This window comes from Neoarthrinium moseri (genome assembly GCF_022829205.1).
Source record: "Neoarthrinium moseri strain CBS 164.80 chromosome Unknown scaffold42_Wmoseri_CBS_16480, whole genome shotgun sequence".
Taxonomy (NCBI): Eukaryota; Fungi; Ascomycota; class Sordariomycetes; order Amphisphaeriales; family Apiosporaceae; genus Neoarthrinium; species Neoarthrinium moseri.
The window spans coordinates 203,338-225,554 of NW_026055156.1; the positions used below are offsets into that span (position 1 = coordinate 203,338).

A 22,217-nucleotide genomic window follows, 5' to 3' on the forward strand; every position below is an offset into this window, starting at 1 on the left:
CTGAGAATACCCTTAACTCGAGTAGTTCGGGGGAAAATCGACCTCGGGTGGAAATGACGGGCAAGCCCAGTCGGTTGCGTGCGAGGGAGTATCGGGGGTCGGTGTCAAGAAATTATGCTAATTATGTTGTCTCGTCGAATGAATGACAGGATCCAAGCAAGTCCAGCTTGCCTTTCACGTTGGCTTGAGTTTCGGTCAGGAGGAGAGTCGAGGAGGAGGGGGCGGACGGAGTGAGAGAGAAAGCCGTAGGAGGACAAAGGGACGACACTTGAATCTTCTGCTCTACTTCACATTTTCAGGAAACCGTTTTTCGTCTTGGAGGTGCAAAGCACTTATATCGTGGCCGCCATGTCGACGACCACCACCTATCCGGCCTGGCGGTCTGCCTGTGCGATGATGGTGCTTCTATTTTTACCAGTCAATAATTTGGGGTAATTCCTTTTTTAACCCATGTTTTCTGCGGGCCTAATTAGCAACCTGCAGACACACGTAGGATCTCGACTGCCAAATTGGGAATGAATGGGCCGGGTATGCGCTTACAGGCTCCAATGAGGCTGGCCGCCCACGGTCGACTCACGTCAATGGGGGCCAGAATGGACCAACCCCACCCGAGAATAGCAATACAAGCCCATTGTACTACTCGGTGTCACTCGCGGATGCAAGGTGCGACAGGGATGAGCCGACAGGGGTTGTTGACGACGTTGAGCGACCAAATGGGCAGCTCTGGAGAATGTGGCTGACTGGCCACTAGGACAACAGCCCGCTTCACCGTGATGCACTATGCAAGAGCCAGGGCACACATGCCCGCCCAACACTTGCATATCGACCCTGGCCGCCCCGTCCAGGGTCAGCCTGTCTACACTGCAACCGTTGTTGGGATGAAAGCGGATCGTCAAAGATCATTAGAATCTGGCAACCCGGCCGTAAGCTAATACTAGTACGAAAGCGCTGCTCTGATCACATCATCATCACCACTTGGCTGCGTGCGAAGCAGTAATTCCTGCGTAGGGCACCACATCTGACCCAGAAGAAGGGACTGATGGGCCTGATCATGCTAACCCCTAGGTGAGGCAGAGCACCCGAATGCCCTGCCGACGAGATGAGGAGGGAGGTGTCAATGTTTACATTGCTCTATGTTGGTCGGTCTATATTTTTCGGCCGAAAGGGCTTGTAGCCTGTCACACCCACGACTTAACGGATCTCTATACAGTACTGAATGACTCGTCATGTCACTCGTGCATGTACCGGTCGTGCTGTAGTCTACCACAGTAGTCTTCAGCCCTCCCTAATTGCTTTACGATAAGGATCGCGAGTTAACTCCACCAGTAATTACTGGTGTGAACCCTATCGCAAAGCTACTACCCTTGCATCGATCATAAGCATTCTACGCACGGTTGTTGATATTGATTGCGCAGCTGCATGTCAGACACCCGGTACGGTTGTCGAAAAGCCAAGCCCAATCACACTCCGAGTCCTCCTCCATGCGGACAGCACCTCGTCGTATGGCTCAAAGCAAACCCCTGAGAATGGTCGTCCATCTTTGTTCTATTCGAAAGTCTGGATTTCTTGAGTGCGAGTTCGGAAGACTAGAACAGGAGATCCCAGATGAGACAATGACTCCTCAACAATGGGGAACCCACCAATTGTGCCCAGAAAGTGGCCTTTGTCCATCAGATTGGTTGTCGAGCGAGCCAGTAGCTGTCCCCATCGTGGGTGTCTACCCGGCGAGGCCCATAGTTTCCCGCAAGGTTGGCCCGTTGCGACTGTGAATGGGAGGACCCTGCAAGGTACTGTGGGGTCCTCTCGACCCTGTCGAATACCTGAGGAGCGAGGGTGCAGAGGCTGATAGGAGGAAGTATTGCCCACGCTCATTTGGTGGCACGAGCACATGCCCACGGGAAAGGTCACGCCTTGCGCACCAGGCCCTGCTGTCCCGACGGGCCTCGAGAGCCACACAGCAGCCCCCATGCCGGGCCAGCATTGGTCGCATTGTTATGCCTTTTGGCAGAATGTCATTGGGATTCGGTGATTCGAGGTTTCCCTCATATCAAGCTGCCGCATTAGCGCCCCAAGCGGGACCAACCGAGTGCCTAGTTTGCTGTGGAGAGTGTGATGAAGAACGGGTTCCGACTGCAGATTGGCTTGTGTCCAGGGGCCAGGGGGCGGGCTTGAGCCTGAGAGGGGGGGCCGCAAGGATTGGTATGCGGCCAATCATCACACAAGGCCGGGACTTTGTACTAGCGCCAACTGTCTGTGTCCCCGGCTATTGCTCACAACCCCTGCCGCCAAGGGACGGCTTCAGGGTCGTTCTGCAATCATTGCTCAAGCACCCATGATCCAGAGCCCCCCCAAGAGGTCAAGCGTATATGCAAGGACTTACAAGGATATTGAAGCTATGGCCCAAGCTCCCTCGTGAGCTCCTTAGCACGACTAACGAGTCGGGTTAGCCCACGGGGGGAACAGGCCCCTGGAGACTAGGCAGGCTAAGGTGTGCTATCTGGGCTAATTTGGCACATCTTCTATAATTAACCCACTTAAGTCGTCGTGGACAGCACCAGCTGTCGACGCAGTCACGCGGCGGGCGCTTAGAATCACACGTCGTCCTGCAACGTCGGACCAACACCAGGCTATTTTTGAATTTGCCCAATATTGTCTGCAAGCGGGCTAATTATGGCGTCGTTTGTTCACATTTGTCCTGCACTCACTTCTCTCACCTGACCCGGTCCCGGGTGGTGATGTACCTCAGTACCCAGAAACGCGGCGGAGGATTGCTGTGGAGGCATGTTGACGATTTTCCTCCAGCACCTTGTCAACACTCCCGCTTATCCCGCATCCATGTCGTTAGCAGTGCTCTCGCGCTCCCTGCCCCTTGGACCGCAGGAAGGATCTGCGTCGTAGGTAAAGCCCTACCGGATTGCCTTGCACAGCACGCAACCATAACTCGACTTCATGCGTGGAACGCATAACAAGCCGTGCGACCTCTCTCGGTTCTTTTGATCGTCCAGCCAGGGAACCAACTGGCATGGCGCACCCAGATTGGCTATGCAGTCGGGAGCATCATGCTCGCCTTTGTTCCCGACATCGCTTATAAGCATACACAGCTGATAGAATCGAGCCGTAACGCTGTGGCAGTACGGTCTTGGCTTTCTGTTCGATTTGGGGAAAACAACCTTGTACGCTGAGGATTAACGAGTGTGCAAAGCGGGTTGGTGGGCATCAGCCCCAGGTATCCCGAGTTTCCCAAGCCAACAACCGGCCGGGGCTGAGATTGATCAAAGCAACCGGATGCATATCATCATCCGATCAGCTAGGCAGGCAGACCCTCGTCCTGGTCCGTGATTCCGGTGACAAACTTTGGATACCCTCGTCATCACACTTGATAAGTGGAGTTCGAGAGATTGAAAAATTGTGATTATTGCTCAACTCAACATCTAATCTGCAAGAATGCTGCCAGTAATGGTACGATCAACACTGCGGATTGGTTATTGCGGCTCCCGATTAAATGCGAAAAACCCGCAGGCCACTGCAATAGTCTTCAGCCCATCTCAGTAAGGGAGGGGTGCATTGGCCCTGCAGGGCTCGTTTTCTTGATATGTCAATTGCGACCTGGGGACAGGTCAATTGGTATGGTAATCTCAATCCTGCCAGAGGGTCGCAGAATCTGGCCACCCACAACCACAGGTGCGGTAACATTGTGGGATCTCATCATTGCAATGCCATATTGAGCGCCTCATTGGACAATGCGCATGGTCGGTTAAGCTGGATACTGTGGTAAAGTAGTGATAAGCCATATTCTCCGAGACTAGGTCGTTGTCCTACTGTAGAGCAAAGCTCGAGAATGGAGTGTGGACGGGACTTGGCCGCAACGAGTGGTTCCGGGGCAACTTCGATTGTGAGCCAGGGCTCTGCTACCTCGTATCGGCATGGCTCCCTTCTAGTATGGTATTGAGAGGAATCCCGATTCCCCACCGGGACCTGGGCCGTTTCGCACGTTGTCAACTGTCTCATTAGTAGTAAGACATTAATAGGGGTTTACATACTCTAGACCACATGACACTGCTTGACAACGGTCAATCGTGTAACTCTGATGTACGTCCTTTGACCGAAAAATCTAGTCTTGGCTGGGTTAGTTGACATCGTCTACGGACTCCGGAGTGATTGCCTACATAGTACGTACATCCTGCAAGGACGGGATCACACTGCGTCTACATATGCAGACTAAGTGCCATTCGAGCCAGTCGTTGAACTCCCAGCCTCGAGTCTTATCCTCAAACAGGAATTCCCCCAGTCTAGCAGCGAGTGCCACGCGTAGCATCGTCGAACTTCCAGAAACTATGGCTGCACAGAACGAATGCAGAGCAAAAGTTACCCTCTAAGACATCCACGCAGGCTTGGTGTCGGATGCTTGCTTACAGCATGTCTATGGCGCTGGCAAGTGGCTGGAGCCTCCGCACTTCCAGTCACGTTGACAGTCTCAGTTACTGTTTCATTGGGTCTCGGAGCTCGGCTCGAACAATCGAGACCCCGTGACTTGAGGAGCGGTATACGATTTGTCCAACGGTCAACTGTCGGCCCGTTGCCTCCTCAAGAGACTTGTGGTCTCGACTCCAGTCAGTATTGTCAGCCGGACCGTTCCTTGAGATTTGAGGAGCCTATTGTCTCGCGCGAGTCGTGTAAGTCCTCCTGGAACGTCTTTCGGAAGGAGGCTTGCAGCCTACCCCGATCCATGGTTTCCGATATCTCGTGTAACCACGAGAAGCACCAATCCTCTGCGTTCATGACATGCCACAAGATGAGGGGTACATCTGACTGCCCCCCAATGCCGGCCCCCAGAGCTGCAGTCAGCAGCGATCTCGAGCCACGGTACCTGTGAAGGCAGGTGGAGACGGCACTAACCGACCCCTGTCGAGGATGGGATCTTCCCTTTCCGCTAGTCGTTGAGGTATGCTTGCACCCGACAAGATCCGGTCGGCCTATCTCTTCGTCTGGCCGGCAAAACCCAACCTCACCCCTGTCGTTCTTCACAGCACAGTCTAGTATGCAAGTCTGGGCTGGCGTTGTGCTTTCGACGAACGAGGAGGTGAAGCAGACCGCGGTGTAGAGAATCCCAACCCCGTTCAAGCCACCTTAGCGTGCTGCTCTGCGTACGCATGAACAGTTTTGAGTGACAAAAGCAGCATCCAAATGGACTTGTGCACCCCACGGCCGCCCACGTTGATTAAATTAACGCGACATTCCACGGCAGTTCTGGCCTTGGGGGCTGTTGGGCCAGTAGAGTAAATGTGCGGCAAGTTGGTGAGATGCGGTGTTCAAGACCACGTTGAAAGCCGTCCAAGTCGAGAATGGTCACACCACGCGGAAGAGTATGGCAGGCCAGTGACAGGGGGGCCCCCCTTGTCGAACAATCCGGCGCTTAGATGACTTTTATGTACTCCTCGACTATGTACTCCAGAGACTCGCACCCAATCACGGCTCAAGGTGGCTTGATGCACATCTTTCCAACGAATCGCATCTGTCCAACCACCCTTTTCATTCTGGCTCGTTTACCGCTCAGACATGCTGCTGCCGGCTGCTTTTCCCAGTTGCACCAGGCTATTATTAGTGGAAGGACCACTGTAAGTCCAGGCTGGCAGGGTGCGCTCCATGCTCCACGCTGCAGATGCAGTGACTGTGATATGCGAAGGGACCAAAGAAACAAATCACATCGTGGCATTATCCGACCTCGAACTTACTTTCCACGCTATTGTCCAACGTTCTTGCTGCCGGTCTTGCAGCACGAGATTCCTGCCGTGAACCTCCTATACCCAGCCTCATACATATACAATCCGCAAGCGCCCGCACTTGTTTCTCAAACCCCTCTTTCCCTTTTTGCGACGTTAGTTCTTTTTCTTGCCTATACTAAGCCGCTCCTGTTTCGCCTTCCTACAAGCCTGAGTCAGATACTATCGGGCCTAGACACAGCGGCGAGCCGGCGACGGCCTAAAACCCAAAAGCCTATTCACATAGAGCGAAAAAAAAATCCCAGCTCCTGAGTATGGTACGGAAACCGCAATAAATAGTTCATCCCCAGAAGAACACTTGTCGGCTGACTTTACCGTACAGGATCCCTATCATTCAGTCCGAATGGCGGAGCGGTCGCATCAGGAAATGCAACAGAAGTCTCGCCTTCACGACTCTTTCTTCGGCATGAGAGGCCCGGAGCCACGGCCGAGCTCGATCGCTACTGAGATTGTAGACACGGACTGGGACGATGAGGACATAATTAGCGAGATTGAAGATGATGATGCAAATTCGCCCCGAGTGAGCTTAAATTCAGTAAGTAGACCCCGCTGGAGTTTTGGAAGCACTATATGAGCATATTCACTACTAACACTATAATAGTCGGGTCAGCAGAGTGTAACCACCCTTTCTTCGTACGAGGAGGCACAAACGCCCAGGTCGAGCAGGACTCGCGCGGCATTTCCCTTCGATTATGATCCATTAAAGGCAATCCAGGGGCCAACGGGGCCACATCTGTTCCGCTCATCTGCAGCGTCTACGCACTCGATCGATCTACAAGACGCACTATCGCTTTCTCCAATAACACCCAAGGCGCCCAGACCAGTAGAAACGGAATTCCGCTTCCACCTTGCGCAAGATGCTCTACTTCCTCGGTCACGAAGCAGTCCTTTTCAGTTCACCCGCGAGAAACTGGATGAGAATGAGCTGGCGTCGTGGTCGCCGGAAATGGTCGCACAATGGATGCTCAATGCCGGCGTTGAGGGTTCTGTTGCTGAGAACTTCATTGACAACGATATCAACGGCGCTATCTTGATCACTTTAAAGTTTGAAGACCTCAAGGAGCTTAACATTCAGTCCTTCGGCTTGAGGACGACAATATGGAGCAACATCTGCAGACTGCGAGATATGGAGGCTGAGGGCCCACGGCCGGACACACCGATTGAGGATGAAGAGAGCAGGGAAGTCAGAAAGGAGAGGAAGAGGATGGAGAAGGATGAGGATGATGTACGCCCCCGACGTGGTGCCAGCAAGAAGCGCACGAATAAGCCCGCCCATGAGGACATCATCTCACCCCTCGAGTCTGTCTCCATTGTAGGCATTGAGCAGGTGATGCCCAAGCCTCACAAGTGCTCCAAGGGTGAAAACTGCAAGACTTGGAAGAAACAGCAACGTCTTATCGAACAGTTCATGAAGGAGCACCCGTTCGCAGATACAAAAGGCGGAGTCATCCTTGTCGCAGGTGACCCGGGGAACGCAGCGAATGCCCCGGCTCTCAACCGTCCCTCCTCTACCGAAGCGCTCCGGCCCATGTCGGATGCCGTGCCCTCAGTTGTTGCCTCTTCCGACGTCTTGGGACCCGGACCCGGCATCGGCCCTTTCCAATATCTTCAAGAAGCTACTCTCCGCAATATTCAAGCAAGGGACCCTCAGGACAATGTCCGCCAGTTCTTGGAGTTCCAAGACCGTGGCTGTACTGGCGATGTCCCGCCCACACCTCCTTTCGAACTATACCCGGGTGTTCAAGCACCACACGAAGGGCTGCGAAGGCTTCCAAAGCTGTCCATTCCGGGACAACAAACAACTCAGAAGGAGTCATACCGGCCCTCTAACCTGCAACAGTCATTCACTCCCTACAGAATGGACAGAGCCGAAGCACTCTCGCCAGACCTGCAAACTCCTGTGGCACCCTATCGCTTTGGCACTCCCTTCTCTGATATGGATGTACCTGTGACCGCTGTGCCGCTCGGTCCAGTTGCTCGCGATGCCTCCCAGTCAGTGCCCCCTGACATGGGCTATCGAGTTCCAACGGCGATACCAGTAAGGTCAATGTCACGAGCATCCCGTCGACCCTCTTTCCAAGTCATGGCACCTCTTGAGGAAAACATCACCACTCCTATCGCGCGAACTCCCTTGCAGCGCGCCAATACATCCCCCAAGTCGCCGCAGAGAACGCCGCCAAGGATGGCCGGTCGCCCTCAGCAGCCGCTGCAGGCACCTCCTCGCGCGCAGTATCCCTGGTCCCAGGCCCAGTCCGCCGTCGGCGGCCTGGACGGCACGATCAAGGATGCCGAGGGCGTCACGTACCAGGGCCCCGTGCGCAAGCGCAAGACCAAGATGCTGCGGCACGAGTGGCATGATCACTACGCGACGCTCAAGGGCACGCGGCTGGCGCTGCACAAGGACGCCGCGAGCCGCGAGCGCACGCTCGAGTACGTCGACATCGACGACTACGCCATCGCGTGCTCGGCGCTGGCCTCGAGCAAGCTCAACGCCGCCTTCAAGGCCATGAGCATCTCGCGCGGCAGCTCGAAGGAGAAGGACGACCCCGTGGCCGCCTTCAGCTTCCAGCTGATCCCGCAGGGCCGCGAGGGCGTCGTGGGCGCCCGCCTGCGCAAGCGCGAGAGCGCCAGCATCGGGTCCGGCCCGCTGACGGCCGGGCTCGAGGGCAGCGTCAACGGCACCGGCAAGACGCACCACTTTGCGGTGCGCAGCCGCGACGAGCGCATCGACTGGATGCGCGAGCTCATGCTCGCCAAGGCCCTCAAGCAGAAGGGCGAGGGCTTCGAGGTCAGTGTCAACGGCAACATGATCTAGGGCCTTCTCCTACTCTACTCGCATTCTATATATACATCTCCACTGCCGCGCGGCAACTCTCCCTTTTTTGTTTTGTTCTTGATATCCCCCAAGACCCTCTACTCGAGCACTGAGTCGCATATTCGGACGCATGGGACGGGCTATTTGATACCACTTTTGATTCATGACCTTGCATGAGCCGTTGCGTTGATTTGTTGTTTCTCTTTGTTGGCGAGCCGCTCTGGTTGCGGCTTTGATGAGCTTGCATGAGGGGGTTTGGGAAATGAATGAATATAGGCAGATATAGTGTCACCACACTCCTTATACACAGTAAATAAAGCTGATCAGTACCACAAATTCTTTTAATTACATGCAAGTGTGATGAGTCTCCTAATTATTTGTGAGCTGAATTAAGATGACGCCTTCACTCAGTGCAGTATGGTTCTTGGGGTTCGCTCATCTCACGCCACAAACTCTTCGTATCTGTACGCGTGATCCTGAATTAAGATTAATGCCCATAAAAATTGGTCTCGACTTGTTCAAGCCTCACATATATCTGTAATAGCCTTAAAGACATCGAACGCAACCACATGCGTATGTCATGTTAAGGTAAGGAGACGGCCCTTAATATCGTTTCTAACACTATAAGCACATATCTCACATGCTCTCTACTCACCGTCCAACCTCCATGAGGGGTTTACCCTTTTTTGTTCACCCCATCTCCAAGTTCTTACTCCTTCAACCTACCTCAAAACCACGTGATGAACCCCAGTGGATTGGTCCCGTGGCCCGGCTGCGGTTCACACAGCTCGAGCGTCGTGCCTGTCTTGGGTTCCACCGCCGGAAGGAGCGGCGGCTTCCCAGTCAGCCGTAAAGGAGGCAGCGTCAGGTCTGTGCCTGCGATGTCTGCCTTATATGGTTGCTCTGGTGGCAGCTGCTCTACCATGTCCTGCTGTGCCAGCCATGCCCAGACTTGGTTGTTTCTACTGGCCCTGGAGAGTTGCAACGACCTGCGCCGGGGAACACCAGAAGGCTGATGGGCGATCGCTGTGGTCCGCCACGCCGGTGCTTCCTGTCTCCTGTGTTGCCGTGCAGATACATGAAAAGAAGAGGAGGGTTCGGAAGAGGGAAAGGAGAACGGGATGGAGGGCATGGACATCGCCACAGGGGACGGAAGGACAGCATGTTTTCTAGCCGGCCCAGCAGGACACGAAAATGACGACGATGGCCCGCAGGCGCGACGGCGCGCCTGCGATCCTCGACGGTTTCGGCTGACCATGGTCGACTTTATCACCAAATGACGGACGTTTGAGGGCGGTGGAACACTTACCTAGGACCAACCTTTATATACAGTCGTCGCGATAGACTGATCAAGCTCGCCACTTTCTAGAAGTCAAAAGAGAGTGTTCTATGTCAGCCACGCATGACAAGGAGATTGGTATTCGTTGAGACAATGGTGAACAATGGCCGTGTACAAGACAATATCTTTGTCACCTCAATATACTGGCAAATTCCTATGGTGCTTTATACATGCTAGCCGAGCATCTACTGAGTCAGTTACTGGTTTATCCGACTACAGAAGATACGTGGTCACGCTCTACGTAGAAATGGTCACTGCGAAAATTGGACAGTACAGGAAAGCAGGTATAGTACATCTTAGTACAGTTTTATTATATCACAAGGTCTCAAGACCAAGAAGCGCGGATCCTCGCGCAATTGTCTATTGTACAGACCATATTTTCGGTCACTGTGCTCCAACCACCGCTCTATTTCGAGGCATACAAGTTCCTGTCCCTGAGCTGCGCAGCCTCCATCACGTTCTCCCAGTTGATGCATTGCCACCAGTTGTCCACGTACAGTCTCTTGCCGCCGTAGCCACCGGCGCCGATGCCGTAGTCTCGGAGCCACACGTGTTCCCAGGTGTTGAGGCACAGAATGGGGGTGACGTCGATGCCACCAGGGGCCTGGTTCTTGGCCCACATGGAGCCATTGGCGGCTCCGGCACCGAGCTGGGAGCGACCGAAGAACTGCTGTGCCACGTTGTCCTGCTCAGACGAGGAAGGACCCGAGACGGTGTTGGTGTCAACACCCTGGCGGCGCCAGTGTGCGTCAGGGAACGGCGAACCAGCCAGGTAGGTGGTCAGGATGCGGTACTGGTCCGACTTGCGGAGCTTGACAAGCCACACAAAGCCGGGGCCGAACATGGCGTTGGCGGTCAGGGTCATCTCGAGGCGCAGCGTCTCCATGGAGCTGAAGGAGAGTTCGAGGGCCGCCTTGAGCTTCTCGGGTATCGGGTTGGGGGCATCGGAGCCGTCAGGTCTCGGGTCCTCCTTGGGCTTGAGGTTCTTGAAGAAGAAGTGGTTGTTGAAGGCCATGGAGGCGTAGTTGAAGATGGGCGCTTGCGACGGCTCGCGGGCGGTTCTGCTGATGATGTGCCTCGTCTCCATCCTCTCGAGATCCGTGTCTGCAGCAAGTTCAGCCACCACAATGCTCCCGGGCCACCAACGTAGACCGACGCCGACAGCGACGCGAAGGGGTCCTCCTACCTGCGATGAGAGAATTGAGCTTCTCGGTCACGAACTGCATGTACTGGGTGTAGGCGAGGTCGAAGCCGTCGGGCGACAGCAGGCCGGGGATGCCCTCAGCTCCTGAGTAGCCGACGGTGGGCACATCGTGCAGAGAGCGGCGGAAGACGGCCGCGGCCGGGCGCTGCCGGGGCAGGCTGACCCGCGGTATCCTTAATCTTGTCCGGAACATGGTGTGGTTGTGTTGTGGTGGAAGAATCCGACTGGCGCGCCTCAACACCAGGAGCTCGAAGTGATGTCGCGCGAGCTTCGACTTTTTTTCAATCTGCACCCCGATGCGATACCTTCGGATGGGCCCACAAAATCTGGCGCTCAAACCGGCCAGGGTGCGGGCTGTGATTGGCCAATATCGCGGCGGAAGCTCGGACTGAGGACCTGGTACCCAGGTACCGTTTTCCTCCTGACTAGACTTCTCGACTTCATCAACCTCAGCACTCATCCAGCTGAGTGAAACTGAGTCAATCCTGCACCTTTGCTATCATGGGCTTCTGTGCTCTTTAGTGCCGTTATAACTTGACGAAACCAAACTCTCCCGAACCCATGCGCTACATTCTCGTTAGAGATAACGATGGTCAATAGGGGATGAGGTGCAAGAAGAGTCAACAAACGTTAATAACCTCTCGCTAACTGCCTGTTAACAACGTAACATCTATCTAGTCAACGCTATCCCAAGAATCCTTAAAGTCTTACAGGGAGAGCATTGTCCAGCTTTTTTTGGAATAGAATCTATTGCATCGTCCGTTGGCCCCTCTGGCTTCACCAGGACATGCATAATATCATTGCTTACTCGTTGTCGTCTTGCCTACGGAACGAAAGAGAATTGCGAATATAAGGTCTCGAGTAGTAGCTGCTGGCCAGCGGGGACGAACATAATTCCTAGGGCTGACGCGAAGTTGGGATGTGACAATACTAGATCAGCTTGGGAGCAATTACCTTTCCGCCTGTTCGTGGAAGTGGTTTGGTCGTGCTTCGGCTACTACGTAGGGCAGAGTAGTAAGCCATCTGCCAAGTGCGAATGACGAGATGGCTGGTTGGTTCTGGACAAATTTCTCTATTGGCTGCTACATCGCAGCATGTCCACCAAGTCTACAGTTATTGAAGACAAGCAATCCCTTTTTTTGAGTCATGGACACCTTCGCCAAATAGATCTAAGTCTCGCAAAATCGACCAACTCCAGCAAATGCATTTCATTCCATAGCGTCATTAATCCCGTAACCTGAAAGAAAGAAGGGGTATATCCTCAGATCTGCTCGGGCTTTGACTCGCTATCGATCTTCAGCGTCTCGACACCGTGTGATGCGCTCTCAGGTGCGTTCTTCTGCGCCAGCTTCGCAGCTCGTGCCGCCTCGGCTGCTGCTCGCTTCTCAGGGTCACCGCCCTTTGCCTTCTTCTCCTTCTTGGGGTTGACGGGCTTCTTCTCCGGGGGGTAGGCAAGCTCGTTGATCCTCTGCCAATCCTCTGATGCTTGGTACTCGGCTTGGATAGGGGCAAGAAGCTCGTTGAGAGCTTCTGTCAGAGCAGCCTTGAGCAGTTGCGGCGTCAACTAAATGCTGTTAGCCTCCTGGTTCTTCCCTAGATCATAAAATTGGCATCACTTACCACGTCCTTCTCGAAGTCTGCCTTCAGAGTTTCAATGTCCTCATAGACGAGAGGCTCCAGGCCATCTCGCTCTCTCTTGACTACAAATTTCGGCTTGCCTCCACTCTTCAGAGACATGACACGGAAAATGACATGCTCCACGAAGGCGACAACACCATTGCCTTCGACGACCTTCTGGGCACAGTGCGCCTTCTTCAGCTTCTTGGCCACGACCTCGGGCGCATCGAGCAGATCGATCTTGGAGTCGGGCTCGCTCGAGCTCATCTTTGCCGCCTGGCCGAGACCTGGTACCATGGTGTTCATCAGATGGGCGCGCGCCTTGTAACCGATCCTCGGCAGGTTCTCCAGAGCGAAGGTGAAGATCTTCCGCTGGTCGACACCACCGATTTGCGCATCGACGTCCAGGTACTGCTCATCCAGTGCCTGCATCAGAGGGTAGATCAGACCACCCAGCGCCGGGTCGTCAGTCTGCTTGACGACCTCTGCGCCGGCCTTCTGGGCAACCGATATCCGGGTGATACCCTCAAGCTTGAAGCGGTCCATGGTGTACTCCTTGTCCAGCTGGTAGGAGCTGCCCTTGACGAACTCGAGCTTGGCGATATCGACACCGACGGCCCGGAGCAGGCTCTTGATGATGTATTCGTAGTAGTTGCAGCGCTGCTCGACGAGGTCGAGGGGCGCCTTCATGTTGTCGAGGTAGGCGTGGATATCGGCGAGCAGGACCTTGACGTGGCAGCCGGCGGCAAGCAGCTCGGCGAGCTTGACCATGGGCACGAAGTAGCCGCAGTGCGGGCGGCCGGTGGTCGCGGTGCCCCAGTAGACCTTTAGCGGCCGCTTCTCGTTGAGGATCACATTGTCGATGATCTCGGGGTTGAGGACCTCGGCCAGGTTGGCCTTGATCAAGGCGATCGACTCTTCGGGGGTCATTATGGATCAATTGACTGGCCGACGGGAAGGGAGACGGGTATAGTCGAAGTGAAAAAAATAAACAACGAGCGAGCCGAATTCTATCGTGAACAGGATTCTAAGTTTTCAGGGTCCTCCAACAGAAGTTGAGTCGAGTCACGCTGTTGTTGGCGGGAACTTTTTTGAGTCAGAGGGGTAAAATTCGCGGAGTGTACCTGACCGCGGGGTAACCTATTGTCAATCGCCGGCGCTGAGGACCGGGATCACCGACTAGGATCCAAGACCAGCTGCCTTAGCGAGAACTAACAGCTACAAGAGCAATATCAGCGTAATCGTGTTAGGCCACGTTAGCAACTCGTTTGGAACGTCTTATTTCTAAGGCCATGAGCCCCTTCGAGCTGGGGGGTTGCCAGTTATATCTCATCCTACCCGCCTCGGGCACCGTGGTTGTATTTCACTTCTAATGATAAGGTATCGAACATATTCATGCTTAATATATACAGTCCCTGGTACTACATATGTAATCCATGCCTGAGCTTCGCTAACCAAAACCCGAATACTGTTTGCGCCGTGCAATGCAATGATGCCAATAACCTTCTCGCTTTCCGCGGAGCTCCCCACCAATCGTAGCATGTTCATCCTGATTCGTTACAGAGATACGCCTGGGCAGTCAACCTTATGTTCAGTCCACAGCCTTATCAATCTTCCATGAGCCCCAACATGTCGAGTTCTCGCTTGACAATCAGTTCGAACTCTGCGCGTTCAATGCCCGATGCACGCGACAACATGTACAAGCTCTTGATGCTCCTCGAGATGTGCTGTTGAACGCCGAAGTTCTCAGCTGCCGCCTCGAGCTTTGCAACTGATGCGTTCGAGCTGGCGCTAGATTCCGGCCGAGGATGGACGAGCTTCGGATCGTCGCCGCCCCGGGACCCGACTGACGGTGATCTAGGCGGTTCGGCAAGCGTCCACGCACCGTTGGTTTCGTTGAGCTCGGTCTCCTCCTCGTGGCGGCCGTTCAACGCCGAATGCGTCGGTCTTGACGAGAGACCCAGCGGCGGAGGTGCCGCGTCGCCCAAGTTGGCCTCTTCATCTGGGTCGTGCGGGTCCATTGCGGGCTGAACCGAGTCGTATTGGGCATAATAGTCGTCGTCGTCGCCCATCGCAGTCTTACCCTGCGTAGACTCTGGTGCAGGTGACATGTTGGCTGCTGGAGTGCGGGCCGGCGTGGCATCATACCTTGCCCAATAGTCGTCGTCGTCATCGTCATCCTCTGGCTGGTCGGCATGGCTCACAGTGGTTTTCTGCGGTGGCACCGCCAGTGACTTCTTCTTCGACTGCGACTCCTGGAACTGCCGATCGGCTTCTGCAATACTCGACACTCCTCCAAATGACGAAAACGGCGAAGGGCCTTCAGCGCAGCTGACTTCACCAACCTTCCACCCGTCCGCTTCGCCAGTACAATAGACAAGACGGAACGAAAGCTCCTTCTCCTGCAGCACAGCAAGAGCCTGCAAGGTCTCCTCGTCTAATCTCCGGTAGCGAATCTCGGCGTCATAGTCCCAATCGACCTCGACCTCCCCGCTGACGGGATGCGGTTCTAGGCGATCACTCTGCGCAATCTCGGCCAGTCTGGCCGCATTCGCTGCGTCGTAGCATAAGAGACGGATCCATGGGTCTGAACTAGCTGCCGACAGGAGCTGCAGCCTTTGTCTGAGAATAGGGGAGAGGAATGGGAGGATAGTCTCTGGTGGCTGCGAGGCCATTGTTGCTGGAGGCAATGAGTGCAAGACGGAGCCCAGCGTCTCACGCAGGTCTGGCGCTCTGATGCTGCCGGACGCCATGATTGCCCTTTAGACCGTGTTGAACAGGTAAAGATGTTGGTTGTCTTGGTTGAAGAACAATTGCAGTTGTTCTCTGGGCTGCCCGTTTTGTAGTGTATATGCGTAGTGACGAGGATCACATGCAATTGGTAGGTAGCCTTATGGGACCAGCTGACTCGAGTCTGGCATCGAACAAAGGCCTCTGTGAACAGGCTTCCTGGCAGCAACACGTGCACGACGTCTTCGCGCGCTGCAAAGCTTAATAGTCACGGGGCATAGAGGAGTCGGGAGAGGAGCACGAAGCAAGAAGTGACAAGACGGGAGCACCCATGGCACGTTTTGACTGATATTGGATCCAGGTCGTCAGAGGGCCAGGCGCCCCTCACTGCTGGGGACGAAACGAGCCCCCCAATTGCCCCTAAGGCTCTGGCGCTATTGGACTGTACGCGGCAACGGGCAGCGGGCCCACAGGCGCCTCAACCAATCCAGATCCGGCTTGTCGCCCAGCAGCATGTGGTCTTCGGCCAGAAGGAACTTCGATATCACGGTTACACCACCGCCAGTGGGACCACTCGGCACCTTGGCTCAGAGGGGCATGTACAAAACGGCTGTCAAGACGCGAAACCGCGCAATCTCAGGTTGTCGAGGTTCGAGAACGAGGTCTTCGTTTGATAAGCAATAAAGCACTCGGCCGCCACCGTAAATCCCGTATCTGCAGTACTCAGCATGTAATCATCAACCTGCGTGACCTGGCAGTTGCCGAAGAGCTGGATGGGCCTCAACAGCTGACCCAAAGAAGCTCCAAGCCTCCAGGTTGACTTTACCCAGAGCCCATACGTCACCATGTCTCCCCGACGCAAAGCGCGGACGGGAAGCCAGAGACAAAGGCGGCTCAACAGATGACCGTGTGTCATTACAGGCCACCAAAAAAATCCATCATCACTTGCGACTGAAGACGTTGCCCAGTCTGGACAGCGTTGGGCTCACTAGCAGCAGCACAAGCACATAATTCCATCTCATCTCGTCTTCTGATCCTACGGCACTCAATTGCGGCAAACTTCACCGACGCGGTCCTCCGGGGAGCCTGCCGACGGGGCCCCATAGCTCGGCCGCTATCCTCAAGCCGTCGAAAATCCCACCCCCTTAGCCTGGCTAGAACCGCCATCATTCGGGCGCAAGGCGAAATTTCCCGTTTCAGCGAGCCGCATCGACGGGGCAATCAAACGCTCGATATCTTTGCCGTACAGCAAACTCCCCTCGCTCGGGTAAGGGCAATTACGGATGTATGTCGAAGAGCGGGCAGCGCCTTCAAGATGAGGTACGGACAATCTCCCCCCTGAGATGCTCTGCGATCCAGCTCAATATGAAGATGCTAACACGAGACCCTCGCACCAGGGCTCACGACTCCAAGTCGTAACAGCAGGCGCGACGGCGGGCCTGATCTCGCGGTTCGTGATCGCGCCGCTCGACGTCGTCAAGATCCGGCTCCAGCTGCAGACGCACTCGCTCTCGGACCCCCTCTCGCGCGCCGGCCTGCCGCCCAACGCCCCTGTCTACAAGGGCACGCTGCCGACCATGCGCCACATCCTGCGGCACGAGGGCATCACGGGCCTGTGGAAGGGCAACGTCCCCGCCGAGCTCATGTACGTCTCGTACGCCGCCATGCAGTTCACCGCCTACCGCTCCATCACGGTGCTGCTGCACGGCGCCCTCGGCGAGCACCGCGTCCCCAAGGCCGTCGAGAGCTTCGTGGCCGGCGCCGGCGCCGGCGCGGCTGCCACGGCGGCTACCTACCCCCTGGATCTGCTGCGCACGCGCTTCGCCGCCCAGGGCGTCGACAGGGTGTACTCGGGCCTGTTCCGCGCGGTGGCCGACATCCAGCGTGACGAGGGCGCGCGAGGTTTCTTCCGCGGACTGGGGCCGGGGTTGGCGCAGATCGTGCCGTTCATGGGCCTGTTCTTCGCTATCTACGAAGGGCTTCGGGTGCCGCTTGGCCAGCTCGACCTCCCCTTGGGCAGCGGCGATGCCACCGCCGGTGTAGTTGCTAGTGTCATCGCGAAGACGGGCGTGTTTCCGCTAGACTTGGTCCGGAAGCGCATTCAGGTCCAGGGCCCAACCAGGGAGCGATATGTGCACAAGAACATACCGGCATACGACACGGGGGCTGTGAGGGCGATCCGGATGATTGTAGCCAAGGAGGGGTTCAGGGGGCTGTATAGGGGACTAACCGTCAGTCTCCTCAAGGCAGCGCCGGCGAGCGCGGTTACTATGTGGACTTACGAGCGAGTCTTGAATTTTCTCGTTGGCAACGCTGCAGAGGAGGGAGCACACAAGGCTGTTGAGTAATCAGCCTCTGGAAGTAGAGCCAATGTACAATATGGGCGTAAGGGACGGGACTGCATATAAAGGCACGGTAACGGGCTGCATTGGTATATACCCCCGATAGACATGTACATTAGAGCCGGTCTGGCTGAGGGCAACCGGGAGGTTGTCTCTCTTAAGAACAATAACTTAATTCGATACAGTTCTAACCAAACTTGTACTGTATATCTGGTTAATTATCGATAACGTACAAAAACCAACCAACTGAGGAAACATCGAGATCAAATCTTTGGTCGCCACGATCATGACTTACTGACTGCATGCTGCCAGGTAAGCACCACTGCTACTAATTTACCCAAACTCCCGACGATTTAGAAATGGTAAACAGTTAAAAACTGCTTCAGGCTGCGCTCGTTGGCTGGTTCATTGACCCTTTTGGTCAAGAGATCTACAACAATCGATTGAACAAGAACAGCATTTCATAAACATAGAAAATTAGCTCTATTCGCTATGGTACAAGGCCTTTTGGTGTGTGTTTGTGTAAGTAAGCCTTCACCTTCTCTATCTTCACAACGTCCCATTCCGGCGTCCTCCAATAAGATCCCCGTCGTCTGCCCCCAATTTATTTCCCCTTCTTGACCCAGCCCTCGACAGCGTCCCGCGCGCCCGTCACCTTGTCGTCCACGTACTGCCTGGAGAGGTGCGAGTGCACGCGGGCCATCTCCCAGGTGCGGGCGATGCCGTCGCGGGTGCGCAGGTGGGCGTCGGCGACGGCGGGGAAGCGCTGCTCGTACTTCCACAGCAGGCCGGCGACGTTGCCCATGGTGACGGGGATGGCGAGCCAGCCGGCGCCGACGCCGAGGGCCAGCGGCAGCGAGGCGCGCAGCAGGATGTTGCGGTTGCGGCCGACGATGCTGCCGGCCATGCCGGCCACCAGCACGTAGACCAGGCCCGGCATCAGCTTCTCGCCGCTCTCGCGCGGCGGCGCCAGCGACGCCACCGTCGACGTGAACGACTGCTCCAGGTCGAAGGCCCGGTCCATGCCGGCGTTGACGGCGTCCTCGGCCCGCGTGGCGTGCTGGTACAGGAACAGGCGCGCGCGGCCGATCTGGACGGCCAGGCGGTCGGTCGGCGTCGGGGCACGCGGCTTGGAGTCCGAGGCGGGCGGGTAGGGCGACGACGACGGCGGTGGTGTCGAGGTCTGGGGGATGGTGTCTGAGAAGGGCGACGGCGTCGGGCCGGTGGCCGTGGGCAGCGGGGTCTCGAAGTCGTCGTAGATGGGCTTCTTGGACTGTCACACTGGCATAAGTACTGGTGCACCGGGGACGACAGGGCAAAAAGATGCCTGCGTGGTGTGGGCTCGTCTCATACCAGATCCTCGGGGGCCTCAGCCAGGGCGACCGAGGGAATTAGAGCTCCTCCCACGAGAGTTGCGGCCATGAAAGGCGCGGCGGCACGCTGTCAGTCGGGCCAATTGTCAGTACACGCGGTTCTCCTGGCTGGGCAGGTCTGGGTTGGGGGCCTCACCCGTCGCAGTAGCACTCTCGCTGCCATGATGCCACTCAATTGCAATGCAGATTGAACGAAGGGTTGGTCGGTGGTCGGACGTCAGAGCTGTGATGTCGGCGCTCCAAGTCGACGCTGGCTCGCAAAAACGGCTAATCCCGGGCTCGGTAATTTTTTACTGGGGGCCGCCCTGCCAATGAGCTCCGGGGCCTTGGGCCTTGAGGGCTGCTCGATTTAGCAGCAGCCTCACTAAAAGTGAACAGCCATCGTCACGCTTGCTCCATGTTGGGATGAATTAGTGAGCGAGTCGGGGCCACCAAAGATCGATCGCACTCCCTGTCACAGGAGCTGCCGTCTCTCAGGTTGTAGTGTTATTCCCCGTCTAGTGCCGACCGGCATTCTCTTCCTCTCTTTCCAGCTATGTGAACTGCAGACGCGGTTATGCTCAGACCTCTCCGAACCGGTCTCTGGACCTGCACGCGGTGCCTCCGCCAGGCCTCGCATAATGCACCTCGGCGGCGCTGGCTCACAGTCGCTTCCAGCGCCGCCAGGCACGGCCTCGACGCCGCAAGCAAGCCGATAGACTTCACGCCCCCAGACTCCAAGCACGACGACTCTCTCCTGCGCCAGCTCTTCGACTCTCCCCAGACATTCAAGGAGTTTGCGCCGCCCTCGAGCCGGGCCTTCAATGGCGACAACGTGGGGCTGTTCAGGAACAAGTACCTGACCTCGCCCGAGGGCTTCCTGAACTTCGCCAATGTCACCCTCGAGAAGGCGCAGAAGCTGGTGGACAAGGTGCTGCAGGCATCGACGCTAGACGAATACAAGATCATCGTCAGGGACCTCGACAGGCTGAGCGACCTGCTCTGCAGAGTGCTGGATGTGTCCGACTTTGTGAGGGTCACACACCCCGACGAGAAGATACAGCAGGCTGCCTCGCACGCATGGGCCTTGGTCTACCAGTATATGAACCAGCTGAACACCACGACGGGACTATGCGACCAGCTCGGAAAAGCTCTGGACAACCCGGAGGTGCGCTCGAGCTGGACGGAAGAGGAGGAGACTGTTGCCATTCTCCTAAGGCAGGATTTCCTCAAGTCGGCGATCCACCTGCCCAAGGAGTCGAGAGACAAGTTCGTGGACATCTCCCAGAAGATCAGCGAGCTGGGGTCTGTATTCGTCGAGGAGATGGCCCCTGAGGATCACCAGCTACGCCTTCCGAGCAGTCGCTTTCAAGGCATGGACCCGAGACTCGCTCAGAAATATACCAGCAGAGGTAGCATCTACCTGCCGACCATGTCCCCGGAGGCGACAGTTGCTCTGAGGAGTGTGCTCGACGAGGATACGAGAAAGCTGATCTACTACGCTACCCGCACGTCGTCCACTCGCTCCATTAAGATCTTGGAAACTCTGCTGAGCTTGCGCTCCGAGCTGGCAACCCTGTCAGGATTCGACAGCTATGGTCAGATGGCTTTGCGAGACCGGATGATGGCCAAGTCTCCGGAGTCCGTACACCAGTTCTTACTCTCGCTTGCCCAGCATAACGGCAAATTTGTGGACCAGGAAGTGGCAGACCTCTTGGCGCTGAAGAAGCAGAATCCTCACACTGCGAACTCTGCATCCCTGGAGCCGTGGGACAAGGACTTCTACATGGAGAGCATACGGCGAAGCATGAGATCGCATAGGCGTGAAAGTGATACTCTATCGTCCTTCTTCTCCCTCGGAACCGTCATGCAGGGGCTTTCGCGGCTGTTTACTCGATTATATGGCATCAGACTGGTGCCTAGGGACACTTTGCCCGGTGAAACTTGGCACCCGGATGTGAGACGACTTGATGTGGTCTCTGATACGGATGGACACGTTGCGGTGTTGTACGTCGACCTGTTCTATCGAAGCGACAAGTCGCCAAACCCCGCACATTTCACAGTGCGCTGCTCGAGGGAAATATCCGATCAGGAAATCCAAGAGGCGGCGCTGGAAACAGAGACGACATCTCGCGATGAGGCCATTGAGGCAGCCAACGATGGCATGCATGTCTCGCAGCAATCGGGCGCGGTGAAGCAGCTGCCTACGATTGCATTGGTTTGCGACTTTCATCATGACAGGCGCGCAAAGAACCAGCCGGCGCTGCTGGACTACTATCAGATGGAGACTCTGTTCCATGAGATGGGCCATGCCATCCACTCCGTCCTAGCGCGGACCTCGCTGCAAAACGTAGCGGGCACGCGCTGTGCTACAGACTTCGCTGAGCTGCCATCAACTTTAATGGAGCACTTCTGCGCCGACCCTACCGTGCTGGGTCTCTTCGCTAGGCACTATGAGACCGACGAGCCCCTCCCATACGAGTTGGTAGCGGAGCGACTGAAGGTGGTCAACCGCTTCGAGGCTTCAGACCGAGAGAACCAGATCATCCTGGCCATGCTAGACCAGGAATACCACTCTTCACAGCCTTCGAACCCTGAGTTCGACTCTACTGCTGTCTACCACAAGCTGCAGCGCGAACATGGAAGACTACCGCCGGACGGACCTGGCACGAGGTGGCAGGGCTTCTTCGGGCATCTGTTTGGCTATGGCAGTACTTATTACAGCTACCTGTTCGACCAAACGCTGTCGGAGCGCGTGTGGAGAGTGGTGTTTTCAGGAGGCCAGAATGGCGGTGCACTCGACAGGGCCAAAGGCGAGCATTTGAAGGAGAACCTCCTGAAGTGGGGAGGCAGCCGCGATCCCTGGAAGTGTCTGTCCGGCGCACTGCAAGACGAGCGGCTGGCCAACGGAGACGAGAAAGCAATGGCGTTGGTCGGCAGCTGGGGCATCAAGGAGGACCAGCACGATCACAACTTGAAGCCGTAGATTTGCGCATGTATAGCCCTGTAACGACTACTGTATCAAGACTCTGCATTGG

The 22,217-nt window shown here is 56.0% G+C and overlaps 7 protein-coding genes across 7 annotated transcripts; 3 read left to right on the forward strand and 4 right to left on the reverse strand.

The window, feature by feature from the left end:
• Positions 1–6,123: 6,123 nt before the first annotated feature.
• On the forward strand, positions 6,124–8,595 carry JN550_009349 (uncharacterized protein; the record flags this gene model as incomplete). The annotated part of the gene is made up of 2 exons (XM_049321411.1): positions 6,124–6,315; positions 6,382–8,595. 2 exons carry the CDS (start codon positions 6,124–6,126, stop codon positions 8,593–8,595), a joined length of 2,406 nt encoding a protein of 801 aa, XP_049168706.1.
• Positions 8,596–10,340: 1,745 nt separating this feature from the next.
• On the reverse strand, positions 10,341–11,598 carry JN550_009350 (uncharacterized protein; the record flags this gene model as incomplete). The annotated part of the gene is made up of 2 exons (XM_049321412.1): positions 10,341–11,038; positions 11,121–11,598. The coding sequence occupies 2 exons, from the start codon at positions 11,596–11,598 to the stop codon at positions 10,341–10,343; spliced, it is 1,176 nt and encodes a 391-aa protein (XP_049168707.1).
• Positions 11,599–12,399: 801 nt separating this feature from the next.
• On the reverse strand, positions 12,400–13,685 carry JN550_009351 (uncharacterized protein; the record flags this gene model as incomplete). The annotated part of the gene is made up of 2 exons (XM_049321413.1): positions 12,400–12,702; positions 12,759–13,685. 2 exons carry the CDS (start codon positions 13,683–13,685, stop codon positions 12,400–12,402), a joined length of 1,230 nt encoding a protein of 409 aa, XP_049168708.1.
• Positions 13,686–14,362: 677 nt separating this feature from the next.
• Positions 14,363–15,508, reverse strand: JN550_009352 (uncharacterized protein; the record flags this gene model as incomplete). Its single annotated transcript, XM_049321416.1, has 1 exon — positions 14,363–15,508. One exon carries the CDS (start codon positions 15,506–15,508, stop codon positions 14,363–14,365), a length of 1,146 nt encoding a protein of 381 aa, XP_049168709.1.
• Positions 15,509–16,828: 1,320 nt separating this feature from the next.
• Positions 16,829–17,833, forward strand: JN550_009353 (uncharacterized protein; the record flags this gene model as incomplete). Its single annotated transcript, XM_049321417.1, has 1 exon — positions 16,829–17,833. One exon carries the CDS (start codon positions 16,829–16,831, stop codon positions 17,831–17,833), a length of 1,005 nt encoding a protein of 334 aa, XP_049168710.1.
• A 598-nt stretch (positions 17,834–18,431) lies between these two features.
• On the reverse strand, positions 18,432–19,363 carry JN550_009354 (uncharacterized protein; the record flags this gene model as incomplete). The annotated part of the gene is made up of 3 exons (XM_049321418.1): positions 18,432–19,100; positions 19,181–19,267; positions 19,337–19,363. The coding sequence occupies 3 exons, from the start codon at positions 19,361–19,363 to the stop codon at positions 18,432–18,434; spliced, it is 783 nt and encodes a 260-aa protein (XP_049168711.1).
• A 393-nt stretch (positions 19,364–19,756) lies between these two features.
• Positions 19,757–22,165, forward strand: JN550_009355 (uncharacterized protein; the record flags this gene model as incomplete). The annotated part of the gene is made up of 1 exon (XM_049321419.1): positions 19,757–22,165. The coding sequence occupies one exon, from the start codon at positions 19,757–19,759 to the stop codon at positions 22,163–22,165; it is 2,409 nt and encodes an 802-aa protein (XP_049168712.1).
• Positions 22,166–22,217: the final 52 nt, after the last annotated feature.